This window comes from Planococcus citri, chromosome 2 (assembly GCF_950023065.1).
Source record: "Planococcus citri chromosome 2, ihPlaCitr1.1, whole genome shotgun sequence".
NCBI lineage: Eukaryota > Metazoa > Arthropoda > Insecta > Hemiptera > Pseudococcidae > Planococcus > Planococcus citri.
Genome location: NC_088678.1, coordinates 17,782,538 through 17,796,964, shown reverse-complemented (window position 1 = coordinate 17,796,964; position 14,427 = coordinate 17,782,538). Strand labels below are relative to the sequence as shown.

The 14,427-nt window shown below is 33.3% G+C and overlaps 1 protein-coding gene and 1 long non-coding RNA gene across 4 annotated transcripts in view; one reads left to right on the top strand and one right to left on the bottom strand.

Moving 5' to 3' along the window:
- LOC135834839 (uncharacterized) overlaps positions 1–14,427 on the bottom strand; it is a 174,201-nt gene that overhangs the window by 7,390 nt on the left and 152,384 nt on the right. The gene's annotated exons all lie outside the window — the stretch shown is intronic.
- LOC135834837 (myosin light chain 1-like) lies at positions 697–5,589 on the top strand. Of its 2 annotated transcripts, XR_010556778.1 has the most exons (7): positions 698–854; positions 976–1,003; positions 3,551–3,691; positions 3,783–3,950; positions 4,069–4,155; positions 5,022–5,130; positions 5,420–5,589. XR_010556778.1 is itself a non-coding variant. In XM_065348805.1 (6 exons), exons 1-6 carry the CDS (start codon positions 852–854, stop codon positions 5,482–5,484), a joined length of 492 nt encoding a protein of 163 aa, XP_065204877.1. In that variant the 5' UTR covers positions 697–851; the 3' UTR covers positions 5,485–5,589. The 2 variants fall into 2 exon arrangements, 1 of the variants encoding a protein (XP_065204877.1); XM_065348805.1 differs by lacking the exon at positions 5,022–5,130 and having other exon boundaries at positions 697–854.

Here is a 14,427-nt window from a genome sequence, read left to right as displayed (position 1 = left end):
GCGATGTTTGTGGCCACAAGAAGTATTAAGAAATATCGTCTCAGCCCTCCATATCCTCAATTTGAATATACCAAATTTTTATTAACGTCGACTAGATCTAATCTAGCCTTTTCCAGCTGATTTTTTTTTTTTTGAGAACTGTCCAACGGATTTTTAATACTCTCATTCACTGGAAAAAATGATCAAAGCGAGGTAAGTAATTAAATACTTGAAATTAATTTGATTTAAAATCGTTCTTTGGCTAAATATTTCTCACGCGATCAGTAAAAAAAATTAAAAAAAAAAAAAATCAACATCCCAGTTTTCAACATGACACATGAGTAGGTGTCACATCCAAAAATTAGCATATCTCGGTAAGTAAGAAATTCAGACAATATTGTATTTCATACGATGCCAAAAAATTCTACAACAGCCTTCATTTCCAGATAATAAAAATCATCTGTACCTAGATAAGCTAAAATCCAATATTTTCGAAAAATACAACAGCTCATCGAAGCAACATGAAGGCCTATTATGCACATGACAAATCGCACACGATGATCCAAAATTCTGCTAGGATATGATTCGAAATTCCATACGTCACAATGTATATCACGAGTATGCATAACTTTTAAACAATCTCGCCTTTAAAGACTATAGATGGAAAAGTATACTTGGCACATCATCGTGTGTACCAGTGAGTAAATGATTCCGGAGCATAGTTTAAAAATAACTTGTGCTTGAAATCTTACGAAACGTCGCCTATTACCCGTTACCTAATACAGATGCACAGTTAGTCGTCTTGCCGAGTGAATTGTGGTGAAGTGTCCTGTGTTATTAATTTATTTTACAACTAAAAAAAAAATTTTAAAATGGTAGGTATTGATGCTTGGTGAAAATTATGTTAATTTTTCAAAAAAATCATTTTCGTGGAGTGTAATTTAATGATGTATTTTTTTCTGTTTTTTTTTTTTTTTTTCATCGTGAATTGTGCAGGCCGATTTAAGCAGCAGTGAAGTAGAAAGTGAGTACTAGTTTTTTATATTATTCGATCATTTCGTTAGATACCTACTTATCTACCTTAGATATTGTTCATTTGTTCGATAAATTCAAAAAATATTGGTAGTGTAATAGTCGAGGAGCCCGCATCAGGATCTATTGCACCCCCCCCCCCCACCGGGCGATCCTCTGGGACAACTTTTTTCGTAAAGGGGGAATCTTAAGGAACATTTCTAGCCCTTGTACACAAAAATTTATCACCTGTCAAAATTTCAAGTGCTAAAATGCGTTTTTTCGATTTTTCGTGAATTTTTGAAAATCAAATTCAGGTCAAAAATGAGGGAAAAAATCAAAAAATTTACCAAATTGACCAAGAAAGCTGAAATTTGGGATATATCCTATTTTCGACATGCCAAATCGATTGGAAACTGTTTCAAACCGTTTTGAGCAGTTCTGGAGCCTCCAGTTGATTTTTTAAACTCGAAATTCCCACAAAATTTCATTAAATGAAGTTGGAAAGCAGAAATCATCGGATTTCGAGTCGTTTTTGAGCCTCCAGCAACTTTTTGAAAGGTTGTATGGCGTTTTTCAGAAAACTGAAATTTTCAAAAAGGAGAGCTGGAAGCTTCAAAACTATTAGAAACCACCATGCAGTCGACTTTATATCGTATTGCAATTTGTTTGCGAAGTGAATTTCAGCTTGCTAACTACATTTCATAAAATGTTGTGGGATTTTCAAGTTTCAAAAATCGGGGGGGGGGACTCCAGTCATTTTCAAAAGCTCGCTGGAGGCTCTAAAATGACTTGAACTCGCCTGAAGTCGCCTCCAGAGAATGTTAAAATTGGAGTGCAGAGAAAATTTCGGCTTTCCAACCCCATTTGACGAAATTTTGGGAAATTTCAAGTTTCAAAAATCTACTGGAGGATTCAGTAATTTTCAAAAAGTCGCTGGAGGCTTCAAAACGACTTAGAATTTGCCTGCAGTTGACTTCGTAGCGTATTGAAATTAGTTTGCAGAATGAATTTCGGCTTTCCAACTCCATTTGATGAAATTTTGTGGGAACTTCAGGTTTCAAAAATCTGGTGGAGACTGCAGACATTTTCAAAAGCTCGCTGGAGGCTCTACAACGACTTGAACTCACCTGAAGTCGCCTTCAGAGGGTGTTAAAATTGAAGTGCGGAGTAAACTTCGGCTTTTCATCTCCATTTGATGAGATTTTGGGGAAATTTCAAGTTTCAAAAATCTACTGCAGGCTCCAGTAATTTTCAAAAATTCGCTACAGGCTCCAAAAGACATTAGTTGCTGAGTAAATTTCGGCTTTCCAACTCCATTTGATGAAATTTTGGTAAATTTCAAGTTTCAAAAATCTGCTGGAGACTCCAGTAATTTTCGAAAAATTGCTGGAGGCTCCAAAATGACTTGAAATCTCCCTACAGTTGACTTCGTAGCGTATTGAAATTAGTTTGCAGATAATGAATTTCTACTTTCCAACTCCATTTCATGAAATTTAGTGGGAGCTTCAAGTTTCAAAAATCGGGGGGAGACTCCAGTCATTTTCAAAACCTCGCTGGAGGCTCTAAAATGACTTGAACTCACCTGAAGTCGCCTTCAGCAGGTATTAAAATTGGAGTGCAGAGTAAATTTCGGCTTTCCATCTCCGTTCGATGAAATTTTGAGGAAATTTCAAGTTTCAAAAATCTACTGGAGGCTCCAGTAATTTTCAAAAATTCGCTATAGGCTCCAAAAGACATTAGTTGCTGAGTAAATTTCGGCTTTCCAACTCCATTCGATGAAATTTTTGTAAATTTCAAGTTTCAAAAATCTGCTGGAGGCTCCAGTAATTTTCAAAAAGTCGCTGGAGGCTCCAAAACGACTTGAAATCCACCAGCAGTCGACTTCGTAGCGTATTGAAATTAGTTTGCAGAATAAATTTCGGTTTTCAATCTCAATTTGATGAAATTTTGTGGGAATTTCGAGTTTCAAAAATCTGCTGAAGGCTCCAGAACTACTCAAAACGGTTTGAAACAGTTTCCAATGGATTTGGCATGTCTAAAATAGGGTATATCCAAAATTTAAGCTTACTTGGTCAATTTGGTAAAATTTTGATTTTTCTCTCATTTTTGGCCTAAAGATTTTCAAAAATTCACCAAAAATCGAAAAAGACACTTTAGCACTTGAAATTTTGACATGTGATAAATGTTTGCCTGATCTTTCGATCTACTTTTGTACGGTTTGGAAAATTTCGTGCAATCCATATGTTGAAAAGCAAAATCTGCGATTTTGGCTGACCTGTCAATCAAAATGGCCGCCATTTTGTAAGTAGGGCCACTTTTTTCTGAGTACAAGGGCTAGAATTGTTGCTTAGTACTCCCCCTTTAAGAAAACAGTTGTCCCAGAGGATCGACAGGGGGGGTGCAATAGATCCTTAAGCATGCTCTCCGACTAGTGCTTTAATTTGACCAGAAATAGGTCACCAAAAATTGGCATAAATCTGCACCACTTCTTTGAAACGAAATAACGTTTTATTCCTCGAGTAATTTTTATCCTCTCTAATCACCGATAATTTTCCAGAGGTCAACTTCGCCTTCCAAATTTACGATTTTGATGGCAGCGGAACCGTCGATGCCTTTTACCTTGGTGACCTTCTCAGAGCTATAGACTTGAACCCAACCAATGCCACCATTGAAAAAATGGGAGGAACCAAAAAGAAAGGTATGCAGATCCATCGTTCGAATTTTTCCAATCGGTTACACTAAAATAAACGACTCTTCATTTTTTATAAAAATGTTTCGATTAATCGCAGGTGAAAAGAAACTTACCGTAGAAGAATTCGCGCCAATTTTCAGCCAAGTTAAGAAAGATAAGGATCAAGGAGTATACGAAGACTTCATCGAATGTTTGAAATTGTACGACAAACAAGAAGATGGAACAATGTTAGGCGGTGAATTGGTACACATTTTATTATCATTGGGTACGTTTGCATTTTTACTGAATTAATTCAACTAGGTACCTACCAATCAATTTTCCTACTTTGGTAATATATAATGATAACTGAGTAATTTGTCATTTGTGTCAATTCATGCCTAAAGGTGAAAAATTAACCGATGCTGAAGTCAATGAAGTAACCACTGACTGTATGGACCCTGAAGATGAAGATGGAATGGTCCCTTATGTTCGTAAGTACACCAAATCAAATGCATTATATTTCAAATTTTTGAATAAGGTACACAGTCGTACCCACGTATTTAATTTATTTTATTAGCATGTTAGAAAAGTGGTTGATTTCCCTTTGGTTACCTTATCTGGTATCTAGTTTTCTCCCCTTTGCATGTTATCAGCCATGTTCTGTCTTACCTACCCTCCTCATTGTTCATTTGTGGAAATTTGAATGCAAGAATTAGTGGAAAAAATTAAAATTGCCAATTAGCATCATCAATTTTTCAGAAAGAAAAGAAAAAACAATTCATTTTTTAATTAAAATTTGCCAAAATTGTGTAAAAGTGTCAAAAATTTATCAAAATGCAATCTCGATAAAAAAAAATTGAAAAAAATCAAAATTACCCAAAAGCAAACAACAAAATTTTAGCAAAATTTGACGAAAATGAAATGCTGAAAAAGTCGAAAACACTACCAGCAGACCTAAGTATGTAATTTCTCGATAATCTATAACTTGAACATGCATTCAAATTCTCAGTAGAAAACCTTATCCTTTGTTATTTCCTTCAAAACCTGCAAAAATTCCGACAACCTTACCTATACCTGCTTTATTTAATTATTCAATACCTCCTACAACTCTACAACTGCAATAAAGTTTGATTTTTACCTCTCCAATTACACCCCCATCCCTACCAAAACCACAATAACCCAAAAACCTTGAACACACAGTCTGAAAATAACCAACCACATATTGCACATGCGCCAACCCACCTGATATTCCTTATTCCGGTATAAAATCAAACTTTATCGCAGTGATGAAATAATATCATGAACAATTATTGGATTCGAGAAAATAAACACGTGTGTAATTTTTTATTCCTTCTAGCATTTGTTAAAAGATTCATGGTGAAATTAAAAGACATGAATTAAAAAATCTTCCTACCAAACTATTTATATCTATAGTTTAAAAAAAAAAAATTGGCAAACATCTGATAGTAAGTTTCATTAGTAACGAGTTATAATAAGCTGATGGCCTATACTAAGACAACACAGCGAAGAAAAAATGCTTTCATTCACTCGACAATGCAGTTTCAAAACAACGCTTTTGGAATATATTTTTTTCAAAAATAATTTACGTGTTTTGCTTCAAGCTTGAGCTTACCTACCTATTTACCTTATTTTTAGCTTTACTCGAGCCTTAACATATCCGCTTTCGTGCATTTTTTTCTGACTTTGAATCGAGTTCGTGAAATTTTTATTAATTATGTTTTATCGTTTCGACAGCATTTATGGCAAGAACTTGCAACAGACCAGTACCAGAAAGTGACAATCCATTTCATTGCATATAATCATATTACCTGCATCAAATACAATACAAAAAATTGGTAATTTGATACTTTTTTCATTTCATGTACCGGATGCTATAAGATTAAATTTTATTAATTTGTTTACAATTTTTTTGCATTCTTTCTTCTTGATTTTTTTCATAATTTTCACTTTCTTTTTCTCGTTTTGTTTGATACCTACTACGGTATTTTATCAAATAATTTTTCATGGTATCTAATGGATTTTTTTTGGAAAAAAATCACTACTTTTTTCACTACCTTTTTTCAACCAACTTTAAGAATGTTATTCACTCGACCCCCCCCCCCCCTACACACACAAAAATTACTCAAGACAAATTTTTCACAGGAAACTTTTTAAAAACATTAAAATTGGAAGAAAATTTGTATACAAAATATTTTTAAAAAAACAATACAAGTGAGCTCATTACATACGTTACAACTTATAAGACAAGGTGTCTAACAAAATTTCAGATTAAAATTCAGGACATTAGCAGGGCACTTATTAGAATTTTTCGCTTTTCCAATGGTATTCAAAAATCCAAAGATTTTTTTCAAGCTTCGTCTCTACATAACAAAATTCTAAATAATTTTACAGAATTTTGCATCGCTGCTGAGTAATGAAATTTCCAATCAATTTTTAGAATTCACATTGCCTTTAAATGACCAAATTTTGATTAATTTTTTTTTCATAATTCTTATTGTCTTCGTATTACAAAATTTCAAATCAATTTTCAAGTTCATATTGTCCGCAAATTGCAAAACGTTTACTCAATTTGGGAGAAAAAATCCCAAATTTTTTGTTTGATTACCAAAACATCACGTTAAAATAGTACCTATTGGGTATATTTTTTTTTACTCTTTCTGCTTCTACATCTCTCTCTTATTTCTCTCGTTTTTCCTCCTACTTCTTAGTTCTTTGTCCTCAATTTTCCATCTCATCATACCCTCATTCCTCCATAAGTGAACTAATTTGGTGTAAAGAAAACATCAAACTCGAGTGAAATTGGTTCACTATAGTATTCCCTTCATCTTTTCCTGTATTGTCTCATTTTCACGTTTTTCCTCATTCTTCAATTTGTTATTATAGGTACCCTATTATTCTTGATTTAAGCTTAACAAAGAAACTGAAAAGGAAGACTTGTAATGTTATTTTGACAATATATCGTTTATATTTCGAGTAACTTGATAGCATGCTAAGTTGCATAATTGCTGTTATCATTTTCATAGAACACTCGACGTAATTTTGGCACATGTTCTTCTAGTTGTATTCAAAACGTTCGAGAGAATCCGGCGTACGTCACCTTGAAAAACAAAGAATACTCAATAAGATATGAAATTTGTAATTTTACTGAGTAAAAATTCGTCGATAAAAGTGTATCGAATGAGGAGAACTACAACGCTACATTGCTAACGGAACAGGTAAAACACAATGTTTGTTAGGTAAGTTTTCGATCCCTTTTCAGCTATTCTGAAAGAAGTTCAATAAACAATTTGAAAATGACGATTCATCCATATTTTTCTAATTATGAAATTTTGAAATTGAAAATTAACATTACCCAAGTACATTGATCAACATACGTAAGTAAGTATTAGGTACATCAAGACGCAGTTTCAAGCTGTTCCGGAGCTTCCAGCTTTATTTTGCAATTTCCATGTTCTCAAAAAAATCTACTGAAAACTATTTACTTAATTGTTTTTTGCTGTTTTTTTTGCCATCAAAAATTAATATTCAAAAACATTTATTTTGGATATTATCATTTTTTTAGGCATTTGATTTGTGAAAATTAAGTTTAAAAAGAGGACAGAACATTATGGATGGAAAAATTTCGATTTGCCCGAACGAAGCGAGGGCGAAAGCTCTAGGGGTACCTATGTTTACTAAATTTCTGAAGTGAATTATTCTCGTTCTTGAAAATTTGTGAAAAATGGCGTAGGAGAATTTAAATCTGCCCGAGCAAAGCGAGGGCAAAAGTTTTTAAAAAATCGATAATTCAAGTTGAATAACTGATGCAAAAAGTTGATTTTCATACATTGAAAAATTTGAACAATAATTTTCAGGAAATAATAACATTTTCAAAAATGCATAATTATTAATAAAGGCCCCAGCGAAGAGAGGGCAAAATCTTTCAATAATTAAGAATTTGAAACAACACTATTTTCGATGTGAGAAGTCAAGTTTTTTTCATCCAACTTTCGTTAGAGAAAAAAAAAGAAAATTATCAATCTCGAGCGAAGCGAGAGCGAAAGCTTCTAAAAATTCACAATTCTTCATTTTTTTTAGTGCATAATTTTTATGTGTTCAAAAGAACCATGAATTGATGGAGACAGATCAGTTTCACAAAATGACATTTTTCATGCAAAACTATTGGCTCTTCGGTGATGATGGGGCAGCTTACGGTATCGTTTCTGATGCATTTCACAACGAATCCGATAGGTACATTAAAAGAGAGTTGAAACTCCACTTTTTCATTGGTCCGATATCTAGCCTATCTGACCCTTCAATATCTCAAAATTCTTTCATTACATTTACACGTGTGATTTAAAATTGACGAATTACAAACATTCAAAGTCGCATTGATAAAATTGAAAACTTTGAATAAGTAGGTATCTGGTAAGTTTGATTTTTCTGCATTTAATACCTAAGTAGATTTCAGAATGAAAACAATATCCGATAATTTTTCTCCTGATGAAACTCCAATTCACAGGGATCCTCGTGAGGTTTCCTACGAGGAATCCCAATGCCAAAATAGAGAAGGCACAGATGATGACTTGAGCTCAAGGTTGTCTCATCTGGAGCCCTGGACGTTTTCGTAAACCAAAGAAAACTGTTCAAGTCGCTAGTCCCATCAAAGAGGTCGAGTCAGCCATTGTCAAAAATAAATTTAATACAATGCAAATTGTTCTTCCTATATCACTGCAACGTCATGGTTTTTTTATACGTTCACGTTACGATCAATAAATCGATACAGAAAAATCTTTTCGCTATTACTCGACAGTTTATTTCCTTTGAGGATAATTTTTAAAGAAGTACATACTTCTAGAGGTTTATACTAAAATGAGGCATTTTTTATTGCTTATCGAGTGTTTTTTTAATTCAATGGGATACGACTACACAATTCGAAAACCCTCTCGCGGTTAATCTGTTCAATTTTCATCAATCGAAGAATTATGTAAATAAAGTCAAATCCAATACAGGTAAGACAATTTCTTATTTAACGTGATTACTCATTAGTCACACTTAGGGACCACTACTCACTTGACCACACATGTTTCAGGATCATCGAGTACTGTAAATGAATCTACATATAAGTACATATTTCTCACTCTCAGAGGAGAATGACAGTAAGCACAACTCACTCAAGCCACTGAATGTCGTCATCGACATTAAATACCGAGAATTCTGAGACGGTAGCAGCTTAGCACTGATTAGAGTACGTGTTGGTCGAATCGTGTTTCGTGTTTTCTGATTCGACCAGAGTATTAGCTTCATCTTATCAGTGATTATCATAATTACGATTACTTCGAACAATTTTTACAAGGTGTTCGCAAAATTTAAAGCTTTTATACAGGGTGTCCGGTGAGTGGATGTAAATACTTCAGATTTGGATAGCTTCAAATTTTGAACGCCTTATAAAAATTGCTTGAAATATGTAATTATAAGAATGCCCACCAAATCTTGAATGTACTGTATTTTCATATCCAGTAATTGAAATACACTCATGTCTCATGTTCTGGCTGGCTATACCCTTAATCTATACTGCATAAGACGCCAAAAAAATTGTACAACGAATTGATATTAATTAGAAAACAACGTCAAAGTACCTTAATTCGAAGATTTTACGAATGATTAGATATATTTAGTGGAAGTGTAACAAAATTCAAAAAAATTAAATATGGGGAATATTAGCCTGTACTTTAGCTCAACTTTTCACTATTTACGCCGCACTAAAAATGGAGCAGGGCTTGTCAAAGTTTTGCTTTCAATAATCAGGTATGTGGAATGCGATTATATCATTATATTATCTCAAAATTGGCCCAATTTTGGGTAATTTGCTTTGTCGTAATCCACAAACGACTGAAAAAATTGACTCCTCATAACCGAAATGTTTTGAAAGGCAGGGGGGATCATAGAGAACATAAAAGTGACAGTCTTAAGTTAGCACCATTCGCGAAATTGAAAGCGTTTTTTCTGCTCATTTCTCGGTCTTCAAAGGTAAATGAAATTAGGGCTGATTTTGGGAGTATAAATCTACGGGATGATTATATAAAAAGATTAGGATAACAATGGGTTTATTGTAAAAGTTGGCATACATCTCGAAAACGGAGCCTCCTATCAACAAACTGACGACCTTAATCTGAAAGAGAATTTTATTCTCTACAATTTTGTTCATAACAATTTTTTCCCTGGGATACATCGTTTGTCGGGAAAGTCAACTTTTATGTCCAAAAACATTTCAACATATGTTGAATTCATGCTTTTTGTCATCAAAGTTGATTTTCTGGAGGAACAGTACATCCCACGATAAAAATAGTTATGAACAAAATTGTAGAAGCTGCAATTTTCTTCTAGTAAAGTGTCATTAACTTTCCCCAGGATGCATGGTTCTTGAGATTCATACATGTAAACAATTTTTCATTTTTTTGGAATTTGTATGCTTATGCATTAAAGTTGAATTTCTGAGCAAACGGTACATCCCAAGATAAAAAGTGTTATGAACAAAATTGTAGAGAATTAAAATCACTTTTAGATCAATGTCATCAGTTTTTTTGCTAGGAGGCTTCGTTCTCGAGATAAATGCGAATTTTGATAGCGTAAACAACTTTTGGACACCCCAGTAATAGTATCATTTCTCATGAAAATGATTTTCGAGAATAATGTACACTTTATAATATATGGCATCATATGCCTTTCACATTACTATCATCCATATTCGGCAAAACAATATTATAATTTAATAATTAATCAAAAAAACGTCCTTAAATCTGTACACCACCATAATCAACAATGGTGTGTGATAACCTCCTATCCCATAATCAACACACGACATCCTACCAATTGCGACTTATCACGGCTGTTCCGATAAAAGAAGGAAGATAAATGAATTTTTACGTACGCAGGCCACAAAACACTATCACGGCGCCTTGTATTACCTAAATGATGCCGAGACAATCGTGGCAAGATGCCCTCCAAAAGGGGAAAGTAGAGGCAGCCAATACTGTTCGGAAGAACAACATTTCGAACTCACGCTAAGCGTCATGAAGATGACGTACGATATTAGGAAAAAAGAAGACCATCCTTCAAGCTACTGTTGATATTAGGATAAAAAATCAGAGAAGATAAAAAAGTAATTTTTGTTATTTTTTGGATTGATTTTGTTAATTTTTTTTTATTATTGTTGATTATTTTTTGGTTGCACTCGGAATATACTTATTGTGTTTAATTTATGACTAATTTATTTTAGACTTAGATAGTTGATTTAATTTTAGCTTAGCTGTAAATTTTACTTCAATTAGAGAAGTTGAAAGCCGTATGATCATTTCATCGTCAACTTCATGGGCCTCAGCTAAAGCAATATCGAAAAATTTGCGATTCTGAAGAACTAATAATTGGATAACATGCTTCAGATTTGTTAGTATGGGGGGGGGGCAGTGAGTAAGTAAGTTTAATTTTGCTCCAACTTTTGAAAGGTAAAATTGTACAATGGTTTCAAAAGAGTTTTTCTACCAGTATATTTAAAGTACGAGTATTTCCACTCGATCCTCAGCTCACTCGCACAGAATTTGGAAAAAAGAATTCCAGCTTATTTAAGATGCTACTACAAATCTTCAAGCCGGATCTTCGTGGTTTTGTCCCATATGTAATGAAAACGAAGAATATGATATGACCCAGTGCATAGCTTGTCATACATGGTTCCATGATATATGCATTGGATTCGACCCAGATACTACAAATAATTTTGTATGTCCCTCTTGCGAATAATGTAATCAGAGTTCGGATGTTTTAAAGATCGCGGTGTATTTTTTTATACCAAATTGTTTTCCCCCTTAATTTTTAAGAAGTTTGTGTTTTTTTAAAATTTTAAACAAAAAAACTGTTTAGCTCTAAAAAAAAAAAAATATACCTATTTTTGTTTTTTTTTAAAGTTTTTTTCCAAACTTTAATGTTTTATTTTTTATTTCTTCAAATACATGGTTTGTTCACTACGTTAATCACTTTTCAAGGAACATTTTCAGGCCTATTTTGGTATGTCGATTACTGGAACGTGCTTGTCGATTACTGGTCCATGTATGATTTTGGACTTTATCATGAAAAAACGTAATTATTACATTAAATAATGAATAAAAATTCAAAGTAAAATGTATTTTGTGTACCCGAATAGTGCCTGAAGGTACACAAAACAAATGCAGCTCAGTAACCTAAATTGTTTTGAAGATACATCAGTATTTGTAGGAAAAAATTCTTAGCACTGTCGATCACTGGGCAGTGGGCACGCTACGTTATTTAATGGAATGTACATCTTCAAGTAAATATGAAGAATTGCTGCTATTAAATTACATACTAGTGTTTTTCCTACGAATTCCAACAAATCAGAACCAATCTAATGTTGCTTCAATATGTACAGGAAGTTCAATATGCATGCAGAAATGTAGACGAGTGTATCCTGGTGGAATTTGTCAACTATGATGGTGGGTTAATTCAGATCGGTTGTGTAGAACGGTTATTAAAACAGCCCAGATCGGATAATGAAGTCTCGTTGAAACGAAGTGGCCGGAGCTGGATACCGAACCACCGAATAAAATGTGCAAGAAAAAGTGCACGTTTACAACAGAGGTTGTTAAGGTATTAGCAAAGGCAAGAACGTACATCCTAATTAAAATTGAAACTGTTGTAATTTAATTTCACAATATTGCATAGGCATATTCATTTTCATAATTCATTTTCAGCGTGGTTGGAAATGGTAGAAGCCAGAAACCGCCCCATTTTTATATATTTTTTTTTTGGATGTTTTCAACTAAAAAATACTTAGTTAAAGAACAAAGTTTGCTAACTTTTGATTATCAATTATGGTAATGAACTAATGATAATACTTGCGGTTTTTTCAAATCAAAGAATCTAAAATTTTTTATCAAAACACCGTTCAATAGTACAATAGACACGAATTATTATCGACGAGACATGCTGGTATCACAGTTAGTCGTCTTACTCAAATTATTGGGACAACTGCCAAAGAAAATTATGATTTCCATTGGCAATTTCGATATCGTTGTTGGAACACCCTACAAGAAATTTTGTGAAGAAATGACTAAACTAGCAACATTATGCAAAGAAAAGAACGTACAAGACTTCAAGATTAAACTGCCGACGAAGAAATTCGAGTCTGCCTCACTAGTATAGAAGACGAATAGTAATAAAAATTTGGTATCAGCCAATTCAAGAAAGTACCAAGATGAATCTAGTGTAGGAGAATTGCTGATGATGTGTACATCATAAAATCGTTGTGTAAAATGAACAAGCCCTGCGAAATATGTATCTTAGTTTTCACCGATAATCTAATACAATTCGTTAACTGTAGTTAGGTAAATTATTATTATTTTTTTATATTTTCATTGGAAAAATGATCATGATACTTAGCGTTACGCGATAGTATAACAGTCCATAGGATTTTCTTGTGGGTAACGATGTCGTTGATTTACAATAAAAAAAAGTTGGAACGTGTAATTTGAAATACTTGAAATCTTAAAAACGTCCTGATTAAGAAGAAATGCAAGTACCTTGTAAATTATTACCATTTATACATGTATTTAATGCAAACTAGAGAAAATGAATCAAGATCCCTGTAAAAAGATGCGTTCATTGTCAAATCCAATACAGGTAAGACAATTTCTTATTTAACGTGATTAACTGATTATACGTCTTATTAGTCACACTCAGAGACCAGTACTTAACCACACACGATTCAGGATCATCGAGTACTGTAAGTGAATCTGGGTTTTTTCTCACTCTCAGAGGAGAATGACAGTACGTACATACAACTCATTCAAGCCGCTGATGTCGTCATCGACATTAAATACTTATGTACTGAGAATTCCGAGACAGTAGCAGCTTTAGCACTGATGAAAGTAATAAGTGTTAGTTGATTCGTGTTTCGTGTTTTCTGATTCGACCAGAGTATTAGCATCATCTTATCAGTGAGTAGGTATCATAATTACAATTACTTCGAGCAATTTTCACAAGATGTTCACTAAATTTAAGCTTTTTTACAGGGTGTCCGGTGAGTGGATGTCAATACTTCAGATTTGGATAGCTTCAAATTTTGAACACCTAATAAAAATTGCTCAATATGTAATTTTCATACTCACTGATATGAATGTCCACCAAATCTTAAATGTATACTGTATTTTCATATCCAGTAACTGAAATATACTCATGTTTTGGTCACTTCAACGACACGAGTTCGCCAAAAATGAAGAAAAAAAACTCTCTGTACCCCACTGGCTGCTATACTCTTAATCTACTGCATCAGACGCCAAAAAAATTGTACAACGAATTAATATTAGGTAATGATTTCGAACGAGGCTAACAGCTACTCGTATTTACCCAATCGCCAAATGCACCTTACGATAATTGGGGCATTTGAGTTCGTCTTTTTTTTTTCGCGTTAATCGATAATTCATCTATTTAGCCTTATTATACATTATTTAACCTATGTTATTTTGGATCGCTCCATCAGCGAATATTATCGATTTTTTCACATCGTTAAGTATATTTATGGTTTTCTTATCGTTAAACAATTTTTTTTTGAAACTCAAAAAGTAAAGGTCTTTATATTTTTTTTCTTTTTTCTCAATCCATATCGCTCCATCAGCGTAGAATTAATTTAATGATTGATTGATTTTTTGTTTTTCTCGCTATTTTTGTGTATATTTCCAATAAATTTTGTTCTG

What these genes read in the sequence shown, in the direction of transcription:
- LOC135834837 (XM_065348805.1), top strand. An exon ending in AAGCAGCAGTGAAGTAGAAA is followed by an intron (nt 1,004 to 3,550) that starts GTGAGTACTAGT and finishes ATAATTTTCCAG; the next exon opens with AGGTCAACTTCGCCTTCCAA. An exon ending in ACACATTTTATTATCATTGG is followed by an intron (nt 3,951 to 4,068) that starts GTACGTTTGCAT and finishes TCATGCCTAAAG; the next exon opens with GTGAAAAATTAACCGATGCT.